Source organism: Oryzias latipes, chromosome 4 (genome assembly GCF_053564925.1).
Source record: "Oryzias latipes strain Hd-rR chromosome 4, Olatipes_Hd-rR_3.1".
NCBI classification, from domain to species: domain Eukaryota; kingdom Metazoa; phylum Chordata; class Actinopteri; order Beloniformes; family Adrianichthyidae; genus Oryzias; species Oryzias latipes.
In genome coordinates this window covers 21,603,158-21,628,137 of record NC_136240.1, presented here as the reverse complement: position 1 = coordinate 21,628,137, position 24,980 = coordinate 21,603,158, and the positions used below count along the sequence as shown (strand labels likewise).

The 24,980-nt window shown below is 38.0% G+C and overlaps 2 protein-coding genes across 3 annotated transcripts in view; one reads left to right on the top strand and one right to left on the bottom strand.

Annotated features, from left to right (window-relative positions):
- The window catches only part of hps3 (HPS3 biogenesis of lysosomal organelles complex 2 subunit 1), a 51,875-nt gene that overhangs the window by 2,350 nt on the left and 24,545 nt on the right, over positions 1-24,980 (top strand). The gene's annotated exons all lie outside the window — the stretch shown is intronic.
- Positions 1-24,980, bottom strand: part of bcar3 (BCAR3 adaptor protein, NSP family member) — a 62,114-nt gene that overhangs the window by 32,320 nt on the left and 4,814 nt on the right. Inside the window, exons 2-3 of one of the 2 annotated variants that reach the window (XM_078946097.1) lie at positions 20,503-20,664; positions 15,516-15,630 (exon numbers count right to left, since the gene is read on the bottom strand). In XM_078946097.1, the coding sequence (XP_078802223.1) occupies positions 15,516-15,630; positions 20,503-20,592 (205 nt within the window). In that variant the 5' untranslated portion in view covers positions 20,593-20,664. Of the gene's footprint in view, positions 1-3,551; positions 3,719-15,515; positions 15,631-20,502; positions 20,665-24,980 lie in introns of those variants that run through there. The other variant, XM_011474199.4, reaches the window with a different exon arrangement.

Genomic DNA, 24,980 nt, shown 5'->3' with positions numbered 1-24,980 from the left:
CTCCACTGACAACAGACAATTCAGGTCCGACAGACAGCTTTACACGGGTCCTCTGGTTTACAAAATACAAAACCAACATAGAGATTTTCCTTTCTACACAATAATATGCGTTTACATCAAACAGTAAGTGTCCCATGCTGCAGCAGCAGCAGCCTGTCATTACACACATGCACACACACCCACACACACAACAGCGAGGACAAACAAAAACATGTATGGGAATAAGAGGTTTTCTCTATTTGGCTTAAAGTGTCTTCCTGTTTTGGCAATCACATGAACACACACACATGCACACAAAGTGTGTTTGCAAAACCACCCCTCACCAGTAGTGAACAATGGGAACAAGTGTCACATGACTGCTGTGCAGAGCCAGCCTTTGTTGAAAGGAGAAAGAGGTGTCCTACTGTGGCGCACCGAGTGTGGGCCTACCAGCGTGCACGTGAGTGTGTGTGCAACACACTAATGAGGCTGTTATTAAACGCCACAGCAGTAGCTGCCACATCACACTTCTAAATCTTAGCATGTTGGTCTGTCTCTCTCTTTCTCACACATTCACACCCAACCTTCCTCAGCGTGAGCTCCCAGATTGTGAGTCTACACAGGGGGAGAAGATACGCAGTGTCTGAAGGGTTGTTGATAACCCTGATGAGAGCTGAGTCACACTGGGTCAGCTGAAGCTGGATGAGAAACATGTTTAAAGTTGCTCTTAAAACAATGCCATTGTAAAATAATATTTTATACACACTTTAGGAGGGCTCCAGCAGGTTTTTTTAAACTAGCACCAAAGTGTTAACTCTATAAGAGGTCATCTATGTTTCCAATTTTTTTAATGCGTTGTAAAGCTTTGATAGTGATAGTTGTTCCCTATGTTTACCTTCTGAAGAGGAAAAAAATAAAGTGATATGGGTGTGAAGAACCAGAAAAGGACGCGGTGTAATTGATGAAAGATGACAGTTTTTGCAGTTCACTGCTTTCAAAAGTCAGCGTTTCCACAATTCTAGACTAAATTTAATAATGAATATGAAAACAAACTGAAGATAGTACCAAAATGGTTTGATGAAGACCCTTTTTACTCTGAAATGATTTGAGTTTTAGGTAAAGGAGAGCGCTACTTCTAAAGAAAGACTTTGCATTAACAAAACATTAATATTTATAAAAATACAATGTGACTTTTAGACAAAGATGTTAAATGATGCAACAGGTAAATCACAGACCCATTCGACGCTAAGGCTAAAAACAAAAGCGCGTGACAGACTGTAGCACATTTACAATGAAGATAAATTATCTTCATACATCCAGTTTTTACCATTGTCCACACCTCAACTAAATATTTAAATGAATGTTGGAGTTTAAATTCCCACTCTCATCATCTTTTGATCTTTTGTAAAAGCGCTGTTGGTGCTCTTTTGATTATGATTATGCCATTTTTAGGCAAAATAAAAAAAAAAACAGGGTCGTTTTCTAGGACATAGTTTCTGCAGAGTGGCAGGAGTACATCAGAAACAACCTCACCTAACATTACAAAAATGGCGAGCAATGTTGGAGCTATCCAGCTGTAAAGTTTTAAGCCAAATACCAGCTCAGACGAGGAAAACAAAGACGTACATGGATCTACTTGTCTGCAAGTAGATCCATCAGAATGGAGCGGAGCAGGGAGCTTGTGGCTTGCCCATTGAAGGATTTTATCTAACAACTACAAGCCTTTTCCAACAGCATTTTTTCACCTTCTCCTGATTCACAACAATTTTAAATAAAGAAATACTTAGATACACAGTTTTAATCCTAATTTTCTTTATATATGACCTTCATTACAAGAAAAATGCCACAAGAACATGTAAAAAACACCAAAAACCAGATTTCCATCAATGAGTAAATTTCCATCCAGAATGCAGAATGACGAACCCTCAGATAAACAATAGTAATGAGGCATCAATCATGGTTAACAGGCCCTTTTACAAGTCCCAGCGTATGACTTTGTAAACATGACATTAACAAGTGCTGACAAGAAAACTATAATGAGGTTTACATGCTGAAACTGAGATTTCAAAATGAGTGATATCTTTCTTTTTGTGAGACTGCAGACATTTATTAGTGTAGCTTAGCTGAAATAAGAAACAGATGTCTACTTTTTATGAATTTGACCTTAAGAGAATATCTACAAAACTACAAGTTTAACCTGTTATATCATAATTTTACACTTTAAACAAAGTTGCACAAACTAGCTTTGTTGCTTCATGTATATTTTATATAATAACCTAAATATCCTAACAAAATGTAGCCAATCTATTTACTTTTGATGTTGGATAACACATTTTTTTCCTCAAAATGTGTTTTCTGTCAATTTAGTGTCTGAAGTTGTGAGAAATTTAGCTTCACAAATGTCTACACTAAAGAAAAAAAAACATAAACAAATGCACTTCCTGACTTTATAGAATAGAGGCAGTGGGTTTCACAAAAGACAACAAAAATGAGATGTTGCTCCTGGGATACCATTTACTGAGGAAACAGTAAATGCTACTGAAAGTGCAAGAAGTTGACATCTGTAAATCTGGCACACACACATCACAGCATTAATTAAAGGCTCAATCTCACAGGCTATGCTTAACGCCATCGTGACATTTAAATGTGACACTGACTAACGTCTGAAGGAACTTGCTGCATGAGCACAAACACACTCTCCCTGCTTTCATCTCATGGGTGGCTGCTTCACTGTTTAAAGATGTGTTCTCCAGTTTGAGTATCAAGAGCAGTCACCCAACCTGTCAAAGCAAACCAATTGATTTTCCATATTTGTTTTGCTAATTCAACGCATATTTTTCCAGATGCAACAGCCAAAAACGAAACATTGCACTGTCAATCCAGTGTTAAACAATTGAGCTTGGAACAAAATATATATATAATTCAGTTTATTCTAAAACTCAATTATTTATGATTGTTTTAAAAAACAAATTTCAACTGTTTAAATCAGTCCAGTTCATTTTAAAATGGCCAAATTGTCTGTATTTTAGTAAGTGACTAACAAATTACATTAATGGTTTTAGTGGAATCCCCCATACTGAGCAAGCAATTGGCAACTGTGGAGAAAACTCTTGTTAAAGGAAGAATAGGAAGAAACCTTCACGACTAACAGACTCAGTAAGCGTGACCATCTGCTGTGACCAGTTAGGCTGTAAAAATAGAGTAAAAAAATTCTCACTATTTAGGTAGTAAAAATACCCCAAAAGCAGAATTATGCAGATCTTATCCGTCATATCCTCTAATTACTCCCTGCTGGGGTTTCCACAGCAAGCACAGCCAATCTCAGCTACAGTTACACCCAGCGCCTTGGGATGGCAACAGATTGCTTAAAAAAGTCCCAGCAAATGTAACTCACTGGAAGGCAAACAAGTCAGGATGAAGGGACAAATGGTCATGAAAGTGCGGGAAAATAAACAGCTTTCGCTTGTATGGAAGCATTATCTGTATAATTTACTTAGATTTAGTCCAAGAAATGACATTTTTAATGCACATCTGCTCAAATTATAAGAGAATTTTAAAAATTAGGTTCTTACCTGTCAGTGTGACCACTTCTCCTGTTTGTGCTTATTTTTCCTATATCGTTCCTAAGCTTGGAAACATTGGCTGAACGTTTTTCCCCTCATGCTTTGAACAGCTCACTGACCCACAGGCTGACCGGCTTGGAGTCTTTATGCTCCTTCACACAGGCAACAAGTAGTGCAGCTCGATCTCAAGCCCTGCCCTCTTCTTTCTTTCTCCAGGGAGTAATGCGTGATCAGCCAGCCCCTCCTTCTTCTTCTCTGTGCTGGGGGGAGTTATTCCTTCCTTTTTTTTTTTTTTTGTTTTGTTAGGACTGTCTCTTCTGCCTTCCAGCACTGAACAAAACTCTCTGCTGCCCTCTTCTCTTTCTCCCTCTCCCCGTCTCCAATGCCATTCCCTCACAGCCTTATATTTCATGCTCCAGGCCCTTTTGTTTGGCCCCCATCACATCAGATTTAAGAAACTCCACATGGCTGCTGTTTGCAAGTGATGCTAGTGTGGATTCAACATGTTTGAACAACCTCTGGTGCCCTCCAGACTAAAGGGGTTTCGACACTTTGCACAATGTCGGCTAAAAAAAAAATCAGGTTTATTGTCATTTTTTCACATTCTTGTTTGATTCTTATCATTTCAGTGTTGAACTGACACAATGTTTGAAGGAGATGAAAGAGGTACAAAATCTCATCATCTCAAACAGCTGGGTGTTATTGTTTTCATGTGTGTGTGTGTGTGTGTGTGTGTGTGTGTGTGTGTGTGTGTGTGTGCAGGCTGCCCTCACGCTCTCCTGTCTTTGTGCTCCTGTTCCTTTGTATTGTCTGGAAGTTGATAACACCCAGACACGTGTATGTGTGTGTGCAGGTTGGAGTGTGTGGTCTCCTTTTCTTCAGACAATGCAGCAAGCCCATCCTGTTGCTGTGAAAGATAATCAGATGGTCCACAATGGCCCACACACAGACGATGCTTCACACAGATTGGGTTAGAACGCTGTTACCTGCTGTAAGATATTTTCGCTGAGTGCTATGTTTTTTTTTTTATGGTATTCACAAACACCAGTGAGTTGTAAAGGCAAACACATAACTGAGACAGAAAAACAAGATGCTACTGTTAAACATACTATTTCACCACTATCTATCAAAACCAATATCAAAAAGAAACACCCTTCCTCAGTGTTCCTAGTCAAAATTGACCAGTTTGCTTTAACTGTCCTTAAATCTGCACAAAAATCACCAAATTCTTACTCAACACTCTCTTCTAATAGCGTTCTTTTACAATCGTCTTTTAATGTATTGTAAAAATGTTCCTAGTGGTCTTTTAATTACGATTATGATGTTTTTAGCAGAAATTAAACAACCTGTGTTTTTTCTAGAAAATAGTTTCTGCAAAGCAGCAGCATTCGAAATTCACCTATGAGTTGTAAGAAGGACTGTTGGCATTGAGTAAGCCTGCCCTCACTTCCCATTATCTGTTTGTTTACACTGTCTTCCGCTAGATTACAACCCCTCACAATCCCAACCAAACATTAGCGGTACAGCAAAATTGGCGAGCAATATTAAAGCTATCCAGGAGTATAGTTTTGAGTCAGATACCAGCTCGGACAAGGAAAATGTAGACGTACATGGATTGATTTGTCTGCAAGTGGATTCATCAAAATGAGGCAAAGCAGGGAGCTTGTATCTTGTAGGTTCTACGTAACACCTACAAGCTTTTTCCCCTCTGCGGCTGATTCACAATGAATCAAATAAAGAAATACTCAAAAATGAATGTCTATCTTAATTCTATTTACACATGTCCACCAGCATGATAAAAATGCCACAAGAACATGTTAAAAAAAAGTGGTGGGAAAGAGTGGGTGTTTAACATTAAACATTTTTAGCAGTGAACAAAGTCTCAAAGCAGAGAAAATGTAAATTGGCCCAAAAACCATATTTTAAAATGAATATGTAAATTATAGAACAAATGGAATATAAAAGACCAAACACAACTGGAAGTTGTGTGTGTGTGTAGATGAATTCATGTACATGAGTGGCATGTGACACTTAGGTCAGAGTGGACCTTGGAAACATGGGCATCACATTTGCATCCTGTTTTGTTGTCTAGGAGCACAGCTAAAGATGACAGTCTAAAGATATCTAAAAAAAAAAAAATGGACTAGTACTTCTTTAACAAAGAACCACTTGGTCAGTTGCCTGCTCATGGTGCTCAGAGATAACGCAGTGTAAGCCAAACATCAAGATAAATATGCAGTCTTTGGGAAGATGATAAACTGATTAGTTTGGAAGGTGTGGTTTCCGCAGGAAAGTGAAAGATTCACATGACAGACACCTATCCAGTCTTGAGACATAAAACAACTGTTACATCTGGAAGTTGGTTCATGAAAATAATGTTTTTTGTGTTTCTAACATATTCTTGTTGCATTTTTCTTATGGTGGAAGGCATATATAAAAGAATTTAAGATTTAAACTGCCTTAATGAGTATTTCTTTATTTAAATCTGGATGAAACAGGAGCAGAGAAATCCTGCCATTTGAAAACGCTCTCTTTTGTGACGCAGCAACTCAAATGGGTTGGCCAAAGTCTTCCTGCTCCACTCCATTCTGATGCATCCACTTGCAGACAAAAAGATCCATTAACGTCTTCATTTTCCTGAATTTATGAAGAGCCAAGATCTCACCTTACTTCCTGTCACTTAGCCTCCTTTATTTTATTTTATTTTTAGAAAAAATATCACTATCGTTCCTTGATAAATATTAACCGTTAATTCAGATCAGAGTTTGAGATGATGTTGGGTATCAAGTGATGCCCAAACATTTTAAAATATAATTAGATGTAACTTTTACCCCACGTGTGAAACGGAAAAATAGGAGTAAAATACCCCCACCCAGCCTAAATAAAATAAATAAATAAGTACAACTAATTATTGGCATTGTATGTGCAAATTCCATAGTTGAAAATAATATCTTAAAAAACACACTAATACTACATCTTTGTTTACATAACATCCAAAAAGCACAACATGCAACCAAATTCTTTAACATCTCAGTGGTTTAAACATTTGATTGCCCTTAATTAATGGGGTATTTTAAAGTAAAAAGCAATGGACTAAAAACACATGACATAAAGTAGGTTTGTTTTGTGTTGAACTCCTTAAGTGTTTAACTTAAAAACTGTTTGATGTGTTATAATAGATATGTGAATGCAGGCATTTTGATCTCTTAATGCACTTGTCAAACTCTGAAGGTGCAGTGTAAGGTGCAGTATGGTAGTACAAAACTTTTTGAAAAACTGTGGAAGACCGCCCCTAAGACAGGCTATTTTCGGAGTTTCATCACACAGAAATAAAAGAGATTGTATAAACTCCTCCAAACAGCAAGCAAAGATCAGCACCATTTGTTTACAGGGAATATTTGCTTCACTTGCTTGTGATTACGATGTCAGCAGGGATTCATTTTAGAACTTAAAAAACATACCATCATGGATTAGTTCCTTGGGATATCTTTAGACTGGCAAAGTCAAGCTTCTGTTTTATCTTTAATCTGCCAAACGTGCTCAGGCTTGTTCATACAGTAAACTCAAAGGAGGACAAGCGCATATTTCAGTTTGACCTACTTTAGTTTTATTTTCAGGTAAAGGGATTGGCAGAAGGGATTTCACGTGATAAATGCCCCTGTCAAACGGTAAAAGAAGCACATGAATGTCTTCATCAAAATCTATTGTTGGGAGTTAGCGATTAAAAAAGGAAGGAGAAGTCCAACATCCCTGATAAAAATGTTTATTAATACGCAAAATAATGCATGTAGGTGTACAAAAGTACAACATCTTAATAATTTTTATAAATGAACTGATCCTGCTTACTGATTTACGCAGGAGGATAGTTTGTTGATGAAAACAAGCTTTAGCTTTCATTCTGAGTACATTTCAGCATTGCTTCACACAGGTATGTGGACATTCTTTGGCATCTTTCTGTACCGGGGTGGTATTTCCGAGAAGCAGCTCTGTGAGTCAATGCTGAAATCTGTAATCATCTCCTGAATCACCTGCACCCTTCCAAAACACTCAGAAAAGGAGGGGGGGGGGTTGAATGGGGAGGCTATAATCCTACAAAAATGACTGACACATGTCCTTGTGATAAAAGCTGCTCACAAGGTTTCGCTAAAAGGACAAAACATCCATACCAATGAGCTCAGATGTGCATCCTCATATGGTAAAAGCAATTAAAATAAACAGAAAAAGAATGATCTCTCTTTTTTTAGTGAAAAAAAGCAGGAAAATCCATGGATCCTCACCAACATCAAGAGGTTTTCATGGTTTGTCAGTGGACATCATTTGGGAGTTGACCTCTGTCTCTCTTATCTGTATCAAGGTATTTTAAAATTTTCTGGAATGTTAAACAGACATTTCATCGCCTGACTAAATTTAATCGGCTAAATTAACTATAAATACTGCATTAGAAGCTTTGGGAGTTTACACGTTTGCTCACTAAAATGTTTTCTTAACTCCATCTTTGAAATGCACTTGGAAGTTGCTGCACCATCAGGGCCATTTCCTGCACTTCCTGTTAGTATGAAGTCACAGGCCAAGCCCTGATTTGGCATACTGGCAGCAAAACACCATGGCTAAAGCTATTTTAAAATCACTCTTTTTTTTTTTTTTTAAAGATAACCACAAGAAAACCATGGGGCACAACTGCTTTCCAAATCTTTTAATACATTTTTGTTGTGTCCGCACACTTTAAAATTATTTGAAAAAGAAAACGAGGTTTATTTTGTATTTTTGTATTTTTTTGTATGTGTTATTCCTCACTAAAAAGATATGAACCATGCAGAGAACATTCACAGCCTGATCTCATCCTCCTCCCCAGCTTTCGATCTCTTCTCTCCCCCTCATTCCATGGACTCCTTGTCTCCTCTCACCCTCATCCCTATCTCCCCTTTTGCTGCCCTTCTTATCTGTATAGTTTTATGCATGAGTCTGAATTTAATTTGATGCAATCTGTAATAAATGCAACCAACATTTCTAGTTTCAAACAAAAAAATGTTAGAAAATTGTACATTTGCATCAATGTGCACTTTAAATCAGTAAATTGGTTACAAATGAAAACCAATCAGAAACCCAATCAAAGTTTGAACCAAACGCACGTGTGTGACAGTTACACAAAATTTGCTAGTTTTTCTGAAATTTTGTTTGAGTAAAATGCAAGGCTAAATTGGTTATTTCAGAAAGTTATTTCACAATTAAAGCAATCATAGCACTTGGAAACTAAGTCAATGTTGCAAATACCTTTTTTAATAACCCGCAAACTTCTTTGAGGAAGATGTCATTTTAAAGGTTGTTTTAAATCAATATTATCTGAGCAAAAAGCAAATTATTTAGGAATGGAAGACAAAAGCAATTAATCCACATTACAAAAAAAAAGAAATTAAGTTTTACAAAATAAACCAAAACCCTTTTATTTATATTTTTTAACCAACATTGTAACCAGCAGTGACTTATTTGGATCTTCGTTTCTTGGATTAGTTGATTAGAAAACAAGACATTCTGTATTGAGATATGTGAGCGATCACAGCAGTACGTTGACAGCCTGATGTTACTGACATTGACACGTCCATCTTAACAAGTGATTCACCTTTATGAGAGACTGTTCCTCCTGTATGATGGAAACATGGATTATCTAGCTTGTTAAAGTTGTAGAACAAAAAAAAACAAACAAAAAGTCCTGTCAGATGAGCTGTCTTGTCTGTGTTTATCTGCTAGTTTTCTGTACCTTGTTTTGTGAAGTGATACAGCATGTTGTTCAGAAAAAGAGGTGAGAAGGCACAGATAATATTTGTATACTGTATGTAAATACTCATTTTATAGGATTAGAATATGACCATAAATTAAAAAAATTGGAAAAGGTGTATTCTTGCATGACAGTTTTCCACCTTCTTCAAAGGACTTAACAAATCACACTCCTGTTGACCCATTTACACGCAGATTCATACATGGACTGCGACAGGGCTGACATGCCAGGCGCCAACCAGGTAACCAGGAGCATTATGGGGGTTAAGCATCTTGCCCAAGGACACTTTCACATTGGCAGACAAAATGGTAACAGAATCTATGATCCTGTAATCCAAAGTTGACTGTTCTATGCAACAAATTTCCCATAGCAGTTACCCAGGTTTGTTACATTTTTTTTTTCATGACATTATTAAAAAAAAAATGTCTACACTATGCAATGGATGTGATAAAGTTTGGAATTAAATGAAATGGACGATTTGATTGTTTTAGCGCAAGCCATAAGAGTTGTCTTTGGCTCATGAATCAATAAACTGAGCACTAAAAGTCTTTTATTACTGAGGCACCATTACGTATACGAGCATCTGCTGTTCTTTTCTTTCCCTTCTCTCTCTAACAAATGCACATATATAAACCCACACATATTTGCACTAAACAAAGTAAGGCTGGTGTCAGTCCATGTCTTTTGTCTGCTTCACATCCCAAAGCAGCTTTCTGTGTTTATATTTGGTCTAAAGTAAATGTAGAATAATATTAAAATGAAGCATATTCATCTTCCCTGCAGAGTGTTGTCATTGGACATTGAGTTTGTGCATGTTGTTTGTTACAAACACAGTTGTTTTTTTCGCAGCAGACTTAATGCCAATTAAAACTGATATAAAAAGCAGATAAGTAGAAATCCTAAATTCCTATAATGTTTTAACAAAGCACTTTAGTGCAAACAACTAAAACCCATGCACTTTCTTTTTCCTGGATTAACAAACTGCATCCACTGCTGCAAGGCACAAGTATCCTTAGTGAACAAAAAAGTCTCTTTTCTTCAGCCAAAAACTCTTATTTTAAACATCTTTATCAAACCAAAAACTCTTGGTTTTCAAAAGCAGCATTACAATTACAAAAGAAAAGAAAATTTCCATTTTAGGCTGTTCCATAGCACTGAATTATTGACAAATACAAGTGGTCAATAAGGCGGATCCCACACACTGGTTTTGCTGCTGTAACAGAAATTTTCCCACTATGGGAATTAAAAAGGATCTTATCTTGCCCTGTTTGGTATTTGATAACCAAATAAGCCACAAGGAGGCTGCACCGCCTCCTTGCAATCTGCTTGGATATAACAGAAAAATGTTCTGAAACTAGATCTTTGAGAAGAAAGGTGTCAAATACAAACACGGTCAGTTTAGCTGGTGGGGAATTTATTTTTGTTTTTAAGGTTGTGATTTAATTATAAACAGATACATTCGATCATTTAATTTAATCTGACTATGAGTTTTATATTGATGATGCTTCTGGCAGTTGGTTACCGTTTGTTATGAACCCTCTCCTTCGTTGTAACACAAATGCATCACAACACAGGCATCTATCACTTTCCTAGCGTCCTAACTCTGTGACATCATCACGTCAAAGCCCTCTGATACACCCATAATCAAATAAACCAGATCTCCCCACAAACACATGTTGCTTGAGTCGGTCCAATAATCTGTCTTGACACAACAAAACGATGGTTTGTAGGAGAATGACAGTTTAAACGTAGAACCTGTGAGGAATTTGAGGTTGAAGGATGCATTTTTAAAACAGGCAGGATTTAGATTGTTTAAAATGAGTTAATATGTGACCTTTTTAACAGTGCTTTTCAGAGCCACATGCTTGATCCATTCAAATAACTCCTCCATTTAAAACCAGAGGCACATGATTTAAACAAAGTGCTGCTCCTTTCAAGTTTTCTAAAAGAATGTGTGATCTTATGTAACACAACTCCTCTATTATTTATGTTAATGTTGGTTTTTCTTCATGTTTAATTAAACAGCAGATTGCAGGTTATTATGAATGCAGAATCCATCTAAAACCATTGGTTTATAAGCCTTAAACCTGCAAACAAGAATTAAAGTAAGTCTTTGAAATATGAGGAACATTCAAAGAAAAGCTTCTCTTTATGTTAGCAGCAAGAAAACATAGGTTTTTCTAAAAATGCCTCAAAAATGTTAAGCTTGTAAATGCACGAGAGGGTAATTATAACAAACCATATCTTACCCTCTAATTGTTTTAATTAAAGGATGTCAGCTGCTGCTGCTATTTTTTAATCACTGACAACAAGGAAAGCACCTGAAACCCACACGAGTCCTCACAGAGATTTCTATTCCACTCCTGTTATTATTTTATTTTGAAACAAACAGAATAATACAGCTTGATACTTTTGGATGACATTTTTAGGCCAAACACTTGCATTCATAAAAGAACAAGACAGTGGTAAAGTAACACCTTGAGAAAAGAATATTAGGCGGTCAGGAAATGCCAAGGGCTGTAAGAGGAAGTGACAAAACGAGGAAGGCAAAAGGGAAATAGTAGTAATCAGAGAACTCAAGGTGCCCCAGTCTAGGAGTGCAGGTTCCATAAACAACATTAGAGCTGAGCTTAAACTACACAGAACAGTGCTGCTTCAAGGTTTGCAGAGGCACCAAACTGCTGTTAAGCTGCCTTCGCTGCAGTGTGAAAACGGTTACGCATTTCATCCTGAAGGTGATTTTACTGCAATGCAAGAGATCAGGTCAAATGTGTAGTTAGCAGTTTTTGAGGACATGATATGTGGTTTATAGAGTGTGACAGATAAAATTGTGAATGGGAATCTTTTAGTGGTGTTTCAACCTCTTTGTTGAAAACACTTTATTTAGTAGCTTTGTAAACCTACAGTTTTTGCAAATAGTGGATGAAGTGAGTGGAGGCTTTTTTCTTTTTCTTTTCTTTTTACTCAAAATGTACTTGATGCATTGAGAATTAAGTTAAGAAGAAAAAAAATACATATGTATTCTAACTTATTTACTATAAACTAACGCCTCTCACACATGAGCTCGGGTCCTCTACCAGAGGCCTGGGAGCTTGAGGGTCCTGCGCAGTATCTTAGCTGTTCCTGCCACTGCGCTTTTCTGGATTGAGAGGTCTGAGGTCTTTCCAGGTATCTGTTGTGGCCACTCCTCCAGCTTGGGGGTTACTGCCCCAAGTGCTCCAATGACCACAGGCACCACTGTCACCTTCACTTTCCAGGCTTTCTCCAGTTCTTCTCTGAGTCCCTGGTATTTCTCCAGTTTCTCATGTTCCTTCTTCCTGATGTTCCCATCGCTTGGCACTGCCACATCCACCACAACGGCTTTCCTCTGTTCTTTATCCACCACTACAATGTCTGGTTGGTTCGCCATTACCATTCTATCAGTCTGGATCTGGAAGTCCTACAGGATCTTTGCCCTCTCATTCTCTACGACCTTCGGAGGTGTTTCCCATTTTGACCTTGGGGTTTCCAGTCCATATTCTGCACACATGTTCCTGTATATTATTCCAGCCACTTGATTGTGACGCTCCATGTATGCTTTCCCTGCCAGCATCTTCCATCCTGCAGTTATGTGCTGGATTGTTTTCAGGCGCCTCTTTGCACAGCCTACACCTTGGGTCTTGTCTGGTGTGGTAGATCTGAGCCTCTATGGCTCTTGTGCTCAGGGCTTGTGCCTGAGCTGCCAGATGAGTGCTTCAGTGCTGTCCTGTAGACCAGACTTCTTGATATGAGCCACTTCAGTTATGGTCCGGTGGTACATCCCATGCAGGGGTTTGTCCTCCCATGAGGATCTGTCCTCCAGCACTGTATCCTCTGCTCTCCATTGTCCTTGAACTTGATGTATTCATGCATCTTGGATGTTTCATCCTGGATAGTGGCTTCTACGCTCACTAGTCCTCCGCCTCCTTCCTTGCGGCTAGCATACAGTCTCAGGGTGCTGGATTTGGGATGGAACCCTCCATGCATGGTGAGGAGCTTTCGTGTTTTAACATCTGTGGTCTGTATCTCTTCCTTCTGCCATCTTATCATTCCTGCAGGGTATCTGATAAAGTTATCAGTTATCAGATACGCACTGCCAGTTCTGGCAGTGCGTAGCTTTTTATTACCCGGGTCTTATTTTTGCCATTGAGCTGGCTTCTCAGGACTTGCCTTACTCGTTGGAGGTATTTAGCTGTTGCAGCTTTCCTTGTTCCCTGCTCCAGGTTGCCATTTCCCTGTGGAATTCCAAGGTACTTGTAACTGTCCTCAATGTCTGCTATTGTTCCTTCTGGGAGTGAGACCCCTCCTGTGTGGACTACCTTGCCTCTCTTTGTCACCATCCGGCTACATTTCTCGAGCCCGAATGACATCCCAATGTCAGTACTGTAGATCATGGTGGTGTGGATCAGGGAGTCAATGTCATGCTCGCTCTTAGTATATAGCTTGATGTCATCCATGTAGAGGAGGTGACTGATGTTGGCCCCATTTCTGAGTCGGTCTCCATAGCCAGTCTTGTTGATTATTTGGCTGAGGGGCTTCAGACCTATGCAGAACAGTAGTGGGGACAGAGCATTTCTCCCAGATATTTTTCCAGTACTGTTCAGTTTCTAGCCTTGGTGGGTCTGCTCGGCTGTTTTGACCCTGCCACTGAGCGTACACTTTTGCAGGTTGAGTTGCGAACAGCCTGTTTATCCGTCTGGCTTCATTGTCTCTTGTGGACCTCTTTAGGCGGCTGCTCGAGGCTAGGAGCCTTTGTTTGGCAGTTTCCAGTGCTTCAGGTATAGGCATCTGGCTGTATCTCTTAGGTACTTGCTCTCTCATTGTACCTATTTGAGCCTCTGTCAGCTTACTCACATCCCTCCGAGTTGCTTGATTTTGGCCTCTAACCGTTGCTTCCATGGTGGATATTGTTTTTTCCCATGTTTGCTCTTATAGCCAAGCATCTGAAGGAGCACTGTTGCTGAGGTGTAAACCAGGGAGGTATTCCAAAAAGCAGGTTATGTGGGTTACCACGGTAAGTTTGAGACTGAGGAAGCAGACAACCTCAGCTTTCGGTTTCAAAAAACAGAGGTATGTTTCAGGGCTTAATTCCCAGCAACTCATGCTCTGAACATAACCAGGTCTGGAGCAGGTTTAGTTGAAGGTTAGTTTGTTTACAGAGAGGTGAAGCAGTATGCCGTGTCCATTTGAAGATGATTTAGTGGATGAAGAAGCTCGATAATACTTTTTCCACCGTGAGAGGGTGATAAGACCACATATGGATGTTGGAAAAATAAACTTTTTTACATTGATCTAACTTAATTATTTGCTTCAGTTAAGATAAATATTTTTTTTAGTTCAGTCAACTTAAAAATAACACGTAGTTGTCACACATTTATTTTACTTTCAGTGTATTTTAAGGACTCTTATTAGGTTTACACTGCTTTTAGACTATTTTTTAAACTTTCACCATTAAAAGTGTAAATTAATCTCAGGAATATGTTAAGCCCCTTCAACCCTTGTATACCGCCTGAGAAAGCAATAATGTGTGAAAATGAGCAAAATATAATCAAAGCAACACTTTTTTGAAGCAAGTTTGTATCCTCACTGGAACATTGTGTTCTTCAGGCCAGCTGGACTTCTAAATTATTAGGTTAAGAAACACTCACAACCCTTTTTTGGAGTTACTGCCTCATTTAAAAGCTTTTGAAAATCTGGCTTCCAAAACAGTTCAGCCAAAAGCGACAGCGTGGTTTCCTCAGATGAGGCAGTGAGTGACTTGCATCGTACTGCTTAGAATAGGTCTGCCTTAAATCCTTTATTTGCTAACAACTGCTCCAGCTGACAAGATGCAGTAAAACCATTGAATGAAGTGTAGAGTCACGCATGACTCAGTCACCAAGACAAAACCAAGATTTCAATGTATCATGCTGGAAAAAACCTGAGCAGACAAAACCTTTTCTCTTTGTCTCTCACACAAACCCACCTATAAAAGGGATTAAACCCAGCAGGACTGCAAGCCTCAACACTCTTTCCTTGCTCCCTCGTAACAGTTAGAGATTAGGTCTGCACCAGCCCCCGCCAGCGGCCCCCCAGGCACACGCATGCCTTTACATGACTCTATAATCTCTGCAATGCAGGGAGTCAAATTTGGGGACAACCTCATGGGATAAAATCAGTTGTGGTCATCATGGACGTGTTACCTCTCCTCCTTTCTCGTTCCTGGAGGAGGCGCAGGGAGGTGAGCAGATGCAGGCGGTGTAAGTGGTTGTGGACCCCGAGCTCCAAGAGGTCGTACTCCGACAGATGTAGGATGTCCTGTAAAATATTCAAAAGTTTACACAATATTGAGATTTCAAAAATCCAGTATCTGTAATATTTTAAATGTTGTAAACCTTCAACATGCAACTTTCATTCATCTTCTAAACCCATTTTGTCCCTTGCGGGGTCACGGGGCTGCCGGAACCTATCCCAGCCACTTGTGGGTGAAGGGAGGGGGCATCCTGGACAGGTTTCATGTTTTAGAATTTGAAGCTGTTAAACAAATGTTGCAGCTGCGCCATACTCAGTAAAGTCTAACTTAGAATGCACCGCATCCAACAAAGCATGAGCATGCAACCAACAATTATTTATAAATTGACAAAACCATAGAAATTTCAAAATTCTAATAAAATTAAGAGTGAAAGAACTTGAAATTAAATGTTATGCTAGTTGAACTGGATCTTTATAACAATACTTTACCCTCTAACTTGTCAACTTCCCCTATTTTTATATGAAAAGAATATAAAAGTCAGGGTTTTTTAAGATGGAGTTTTATGCTTGAAATAATGTCAGAAAAAGGTTTGTAACACTGTGACCCAGCCAGGCTAAACAGCTGTAATGAAATTGACATTTGAAACAGAGGCAAAAATTTTCCAGGACAACCTTTTGGCCTGTAAATTGTTCAGCATCCAGACAGAAAACAGATTTCTAAGATAAAGGATCCCATGTCTCCTTACTCTTAAATGCTCCTTTATGTCTTTCACCCTTTCTTAAATAAATGAAGTCTGCTTTACTACGCTTATTTAGGAAAAACAATTGAAGTCACTTTGTTTCATTGTCTGTCATTTAAAAATAACTTTCGTCAAATTGCCAAAGGTAACATTTTTCAATGTATTTCTCTCTAATTAAACAGACAGAGGTCTGCAATGGTCATTCTAACTGTGAGAGTCAGAATGAAAACACAAAATCCGCGATATCATAATTTTTAAAAAATGTATTTAATTGGTGCAGAAATCAAGTGTTTATCTCCCACAAACAAACAAACAGGAATTGTGTTGCTCACAGACCTTTCAAAAACTCTTCAATCCTCCAATGGTTACCTTTATTAACGACATCTGTTTGAAGTAGTTATCTGTACAGCCGGGACACGTTAAAGGCCTGTCTAAAATTTGCCACAGACCATCTATGATTCAGAGGAGAATTGAGACGGTGTAGTCTGATGAGCCCAAAATAGAACTCTTTGGTATAAACTCCACTCGCAAAACCCACTGTAAAGCACGAGGGTGGAAACATCATGCTTTGGAAAGAATGAATGGTTAAATTTTGGGCAAAATCCCCCTTTCATCAATGAGACCATTGAGGAGAAAATGTTGCTGGTCCTTCCTGCAGGACAATGATGTCAAACACATCAGCTGGGCAACAAAGGAATGGCTACGTAAAAAAAACATTTCAAGGTTCTAGAGTGGCCTACTCAGTTACAAGTCTGTGTAGGAAGCTTAGGTTCTGTGTTCTCAAGCCACAGCCCCAAAAACATCACAGCTCTTGAGAAGATTTGCATGGAAGAATGGACCAAAATAACAGCTACAGTGTGTACAAACCTGGTGAAGACTAAGAGGAAACCTCTGTCATTGCCAACTAGGGTCACATGAGTAAGTACTTTGGCGAACTTTTGTTGCTGACCAAATACTTTTTCTCCATTAAAAAAATACACAAGAAATGATGTTTAATTCATACAGTGCAATGTCCTGAATTATTTTCTTTACATTCTGTCTCTCAGTTGAAGTCTCACCATGAACATTCAAAACCTCTCATCATTTTTATTGAGGCAACTTATAGAATTGGCAACTGTCAGATGCTTTTTTGTCCTCTTGTAAATCCAATTAGTTCATATTCTAATATTATTGTTTGATATAATTTGATTTAGAGCTGATATTTGCACTAAAACAATCACAGCTACATCTGAAAACTTTTCAGATCTGACATGGTTTTCTTGTATATATCTAAAAGTTAATGGTGATGCATAAACATTTGAATTCAGAATTTTCAAACTGACTGTACTGATATACAATCTGACCATTTTTCCAGCAATTTAAAATTTTAATAGAGGAAAAACTAATCTATGCAGAAAATAAAAGTAAAAATGGCATTGCTTTCAGTACAAGACCATTTTTTTGGATGGAGGCTACAAAACAGTAAGTCTAGACAGCTTGGTGACTCCAGAAGTGTAAAACGAAAAACAATAAGACTATGGTGACCTCTGAAAAAGTGTGCAGTTTCCTCCCCTCATCCTGCCCCTGTCATTACATTGTCTTAACACACGAACAAACACACCCTGACTTGCTTTAACACTCCCTACGCTATTAACATAAAGACCCCTGGAAAAGACGGCAAACACATGTTTGAGTCAGAATGACACAGCTGCTAATGTCACTGCATTCAGTCAGAGGCGTGTAGAAGACACACTGTCATCACAGCACAAACCAAGACCCCTTTTGTTTGGCTTGCTGAACAACACAACCATTCTCTTGGTGGATAACAGACACAGCTTTGTGTTGACTGCACACACAAACGGTGGGCAAGGCCATTAGTATAAATACAGAAAATCAAAATTCATAAAAAGACAATACAAGCAACTCACAATTTGTTAGAAACAAAAACACGCACCACATACCTGAATACTAAAGTAGCCAGCATCACATATATGCGTTTAAAGGCATTCTTATACATGAGGATGAAAAAAATTAACTTAAAGAAACACTAAGAAATACTCCAAATACATACAACTGTGCACACAGATATACACACACACTTTGTTGTCAGCAAGTCCCAAAGCCTCTGTAATAATGTTCCTGAATGATAACTACAATTTTTTGCACATCTTAAGTCACACTTTGTGTTGTTTTGTGTGCTTGTCAGAGAATGACACATGGTTGACAAATGGTGTCTGTTTTTAAAATCTCTCCCCTCATCCATCTCATCTCCTGTTAGGCTGAGCAGCGAGTTGACATGTTTTCTTTCCTCTTTGTTTCTGCAGATCACACAGAGCTGAACAGTCTCAAAACAGTCCAGAGGAGAGTTGATGTTGAAGTAGACAATGTTGATTTTGCAAAAAAAAAATGTTTTTGCAACACGGGCAGTGGGGCGGTGCAAAAATTAAAAAATTTGAAAAGAGGCGGGGGAGGATACAACAGAGTTTTAGGGCCACAAAAAATGTAAAATTACAAGATTTTAAGTGGGAAATTTATGAGAAAAAAACGTGTATATTTACGAGAAAAATATTTATGTATAATGATTATCTTCATCACAGAATTACAGTAAAACTGTAAGGTTTTTCAGTGTTCGGTTAGAAAGGATTTGTCTTTTCTTAGTGTCATTTGTTTAAATGTAATCAAAATGTTGCGAAATCATCAATGCATGTAATTGCAGGACATGCTAACGCTTGCTGAGTTGCTTTAAGAGAAGAGCGTTGTGTGTAGAAGCAGCTTCGTTGGCCCAGAGGCACTGAGCCGAATACTATTGCTACAAGACCCAGAGGACATTTATTGATGCTGCACTGAGCTCATTATTTAAGGGTGATGGTCAAAAAATGTGTACAGTCTTTTTCTCTAGGTTTTGAGTCCCAAATGAGTTCTGGAGAGCTATTCCAGTCAGCAGCATTCTGCGTTTTATTTCTTTTTATCCCTTGTCTATCCATCCTGAACCTTTTGCATTCTTTTTCCTAATGGTTACCCATAATTCATTGACTCATTACACCAAGCATTAGTATGGGGTATAGAATAATTCGTGTCTTACTGGCTCATCAATCTGAAGACTAAGTCAATGGCTGTGCGTTAATCAGAGGGAAGTTGGTGAATGGCTGGATGATAAAAGTGCTCCTCTCTGTTGTCCATTCAGTGGATTCAGCCTCAGTTGGGTTTTTATTAGTTTGGTGGATAAAAATACTGTGGGAAAGTCTCTTAAAAACAACAAGCCTTCATGTAGGATTAGATTGAAGGAAACATTTTGTCCACCAAGGGGTTTATTTTCTCATTTGCACAAATCTACTGAGGGGCCAGTTTAATTAAATAAAATTAAACTTTTTGGAGAAAAATATTGTATTTTGCCATTTAAATGTTCCTGTTTTTATGGCAAATTATGGCTTTGTGCGTTTTTTCCAATTGTAAAATAATAAAAAATAGTACAAGGAATTTAAGTCAACAATATCAAACTTGAGCAATGTTTTTCAGAATGCGTAGGATAAAAAGCTGCAAAATTGTTAGCATTTGAACCCTGTCTCTGGAGGCGTCAACCACAGTTTTTAGGGCTTTACTGCTTGTTCTGAGCACAAAATATTAAGGTTTTAGACCGCTCTGTGAGCTTGTGGAATGAAAATATTAATGCACATTCTTTTTCTATGGGCAAGCAACAGGTCTGACAAACAGTTATACAACATGCAAGGGTAATAAGTGGAAAAGTAGGTGAGACTAAGGTACATCGTCCGGTTTTCTATTTTTTCCAGACTCAACCCAAATCTTGTGGACTGCGCAGGTGAGTACTTCTCATGTGATAAGTGAGAACTCCTTGCTTGCAGCTTCACTGTTAAACTTAAGAAATTAGATAATCAGAGTGTAGTTAGTGTGGGAAATCTACCTACATATCCACTGCACACCTCGTGCCAATTTGCATGTGGTAAGTAAGGGGCCAGTACATGTACCATACTAATGACTAGAGTGCTTATGACTCTGCTGTCTTTAAAGTATTAGTAATAAAACTCAATGTAATATTTCAAAAAAACATAGATAAATGGTCAAGCACATTCCTAACATGTATACATACCACATTCTTTTGTCTCTTCATAGTTAAGACATCTGATGTTAACAGCTGACTGACAAGTTTCATAAAACAAGAAGCTCACTTTTTTGTTTGTCCGTAAATATATGTTTGAATTACCTCAACGCCATCATATTCCTGCTCAAGCAGCATGCTGTACTGTGGCAGTCCCAGCGTGCTCAACCAGCAGGAGATTGACTGGTGCTTCATGGCGACCAGTATAACTCCAGAAGAATGTAGACACACTTTGCCACTTAGGCGCTGCCTTCTTTCAGATGGGCCCTAAAACAAAATGACAAAAGAGACCATTTATTAAATCTAGGTAAGCAGCACAAAAAGCAATCTATACAAACAGAGTTAGTTTAAAGTACTGTCAGAACTGTCAAACCTTAATTCTAACAAAATGCCACTTTATGTTGTAGAGATGTAGCAACAAACAAAATGGCATAGTAAGTATATTTACGCCGTTCTGTCAATAGATTGTGCAGAAGAATATGTTTAATAGTAAAACATATGAACCAGCTTAATTACAGTAGAGTGAAGCAGAATTGGCAATTAGTACAATTTTCCTTTTCTCAGATATAGTGTAAATGTGATGACTGCTTCATTGACTGCCTGCAGCACCTTAAGGTAACGTTGCTGCCTATCTAAGCAGGTTTCATTCAGCAGATCTGTACCAGAGACTCTCCTCTTGGGAAGGCTGTTTCTATGCCTGTCCCTTGACTGACAGTTTTTGGGTATCCTGGTGAGATAGTTTCAGATGTTACCCTATTTTGTGAAACTAGAATGGAGGATGGAATGGAGGTTTGTTTATTTATGCTTATTTTTGTCCTTTTCTCTTTTGGTTGTTTCTTCTTTCCACTTGGGTACTTTTAGGGTCATACTGTTCTTTCTGTCATCCCTCTGGGGGCTCCTAGGGGATCGTGTCTGGTGTGCTTGGTAATATTGGACATCTCCTTCAACAGTTTCTGAATGTAAGAGTGGAATATCATATTGTGTGAGCTTCCTGTAATGTATTGTTCAAATGTGTTGCACCATTCTTGAAAAGTGTGCATTTCTGCAGTACAAGCCTGGTGCCACATTATTGTCACCAACTGGTAGTATTTAAGAAATGTAATAAATGTATGACATTTTCCATTTGTTTTCAGGCTAATAGGTTTACAGAAGGCTGCAGCCAAATAAAACCACTGTAAAAGAAAGTCCTCTTTAGTGGGAAATTAACAACTTATTTACAAGAAATGCATTTTTCCTCAATCTAAATGCCCACTTTTCAAGTTTCAATTTTCATACTGAAGTCCTAAAAACTCTTTAGTCCAAATGAGTCAGCTAGAACAGCTGTGACGTGGTGGGACATAGATGACTGGCACCAAACTGAAACCTTTTTTTTCCATTCAGTCTCATTCCATCTAAACTTGATCAGACTGGGATGTGTGAAGGATGCAGTGCAATGGAGCACAAAGCAAAACACTCAACAATCCTGCATCATTTGCAGTCAATAACAAAACACAGCAGATCCAACATTTTATTCATGTTCATGACCAAGAAAACATCTGCAAGCACAAGAGGGTAAACAGAGATTTCCTTACTGATAAAAAATCCAATGAAGGTATGAAAGTAAACTAAAACATTTTTACCTTGAGAGGATTGCTGGCAAGATTATTTTTCTCTTCTTTGAGTTAGTCATTTTGTAAGGAGTGACTTTGCTCTTAGTCTAAGAGCTATGAGGTGCATCGTAAATAGAAGATTTAAATGTAAAGGCTGAGCTGTCATGTTTGCTGTGCTGGCATGTCATTTAAAAAAAGAGACAAGCTATGAAAGAGCTCATGCAGTGAGCCTCACACCACATGCAATCACCTTAAGTGATGTCCCTGGGATGTACAGAATGTCAGGTTTGTCACGGAAGGTTGTCTGACCCACCACTCTAAAGAATCCATCTGCTCTCATCCATCTTCCAGATCCATCAATCATCATTAGAATAATCTATGTGGGTTCTATCTTGAAGATTAGAAACAGGGAGGTGTCCATGCTGCAGATGAACTCCTGTCAGGGTCTATTTTCAGTTTGACTTCATGGAGAGCAAAATGATCTCGGTATCCAATTCACTTGATGCTCACAAACACATTTACTGGTCTTTATGTTTCTGGACTCCTAATAAAATCATAAAAAAATACATTAATTGATGCAAATTTTTAAAAGTATTATTTCACTATTCGTACATGTCCATAGAGGAATCACTTGTTATTTTTCTTGTGTTCCAGCATCATAAGATTGATACAATGCAACTCACTAAAAGCAAACAGAAAGTCACATTTTTAAACACTGTGGGAACTCACTTGTGAATTTTGTTCTCAATTAATCACGAGCTGTGACAGCCCAGTAAAGTTCTACCCTTAAGCAAGGGTAGTTAGGTGCAAGTAGTGATGGTTATGGTTGGGGCAGGAGTGTTTAGTCCCACTCCTTAAGTGCCTGTGTCCAATTCAAGTGTAAGACAAAAAGAAGGGGCCAAAGAGAAAAAAAGATAGCCCAACAAGATAGCCCAAGAGTAAAGGTTTAAAGGAATGCATGGATATGTTGTACCATCAAATAACTTTATAATCATTTCATTTTTGAATTATAAACTGATCGTCACTTGCTATTATCCTGCTATTATATTTAATCAGACCCACATTTTTCCCTCTTACATTTTCTAAAATGCTTGCACACAACTGCCATACAGTAGCGGTTTTTCTTGACTCTTTCACTGTGATATGTCAGATTTGCATTATGCTGCACATTAATATCCCTAATCTTCCACAGATGAAATAATCCATCTACTGCTAATGTCTTCCCAACCACTGCTATGAATCTTTCTGATTAAGTGCAGTCATGACGTTCAGTAAGAAAACCACATTTACATAATATTTTTTAAAGTACAACTATATAAAAGTTGTTATCGGTCAGTCTAAAAGCTTCAGTCCTGAGTAAAGTTTGTTTTTAAACTAACAGCACTGAGGCATTTATGAACCTTTTAAATTTCTAAAGAAAAGCTTTTTCAAGCCATTTACCATCAAAAAGTCTTCAAGGTATATATGTACTCCTTGATTTTATTAAGTGCACGCAGATATACCTTTAAAAAATCACATTTAAAACTTCCAACCATTTAAATCTTGACACAAACTAGTCTGTTCACAGTATGTGGCACCAAATTTACTTTCACTTGATAAAAAGCCAAATCAGACAGAAAAAGAACTTCTTCCAGATGATCAAAAATGTGTAATAAAGTCTCACAGAGTTAACAAGAGGAATTAATTAATAAGGTAGCAGCAGTCAAAGATGCCGCTGACATCTTTTAGCCAGATGACAGTTACAAAGCAGCAAAGACTACTGAACAGCTTTGTATGATGCAGGAAGTTTCCCCCTAACTATGAGTGGTTTATCCCATAAAGCTTAACGGGTTCCACGTGGCTGCCCGAAAACCCTGAAAGATAAAAGCAACAAACAGCTAAACACATGGGCTGTGTTAGAAGAATCTGCAAGGCAATGACGTTTAGGAAGAAATCAAACAAATATGCATGTGATGTCTGATAAAGACACTAATTATAAGTTGTCTTTTTTTTCTTTTTTATAGTAAAAAAATTTATTACTAAAAAGGAAAGGACAAAATAGGGCAAAAAAGGATGTCAAAAATAGAAAAAAAAAATTAATACATGTCATGGAGAGATTATTTTCTTAAGCTTTACTGTTTTTTTTTTATTCAAAAATCAAAAAACTTATGTTGTGCTGTGTAGATTGGAGCTGGAAACTTGAAAAAGATCAGAAATTATAAATAAAATTTGAGCATTCCTTTGCGGAAATATAGAGAAAAAACCCAGTGAGCCAATATGTTGTCCCTTGATAGTTCTTTCTCCCCTCTTCTGCTCATCCTGTTGGTTTGACCTCAGCTGTTTCCCATGACCACATTGCTCTACAAAACCATCACATCTCCAGTTTTGTTTTAGAACATAAACAAACTCGCTCAGTATATGATCTAAACAGATGTTCCCATCGAACAGACTGGATGCTCTCCATTTACCTAAAGATTCATGGCAAAATAAAAAAGTGAAGCAGCCACTCAAGAGGGAAAGATAACGTCCCTGTTACTCAGTTATTCCCTAATGCATCTATTGGCTGCCCTTTGTGTTTCAAGGGTATCCATTTTGCCAATCACATTAGACTGACACACAATCCAGCCAACTGAATTAAGCTGCAGAAATAACATCAGCAAAAATCATCAAGATTTCCTGCTCCTCTTAGCAGGAAGGTTTTTGGTTAGTCCTTGAAGGTAAATTTTTCTTCAGTTCTCTTATAAAGTCACGACAAAGGAATAATAAAGTTTTTACAAAGTCAAGTATTGGTTGTTAAAATTCACATTTAGTTTGTCTTTTGCACATGCAAAGACTGTGGGGAAAAGGCCATCATACTAAACCCGTTACGGATCTTAAAGCTTCGTTTACACTCCCCTTAGCAACGCAAATTCAAGCAAACACTTCCGATAAAAAGTCTATGTAAACTTCTATGCAAGTTTTCTGGCTCTGCATACAATACGTGTGGCCATTGAATTTACATTGCAAGTTAAAGCA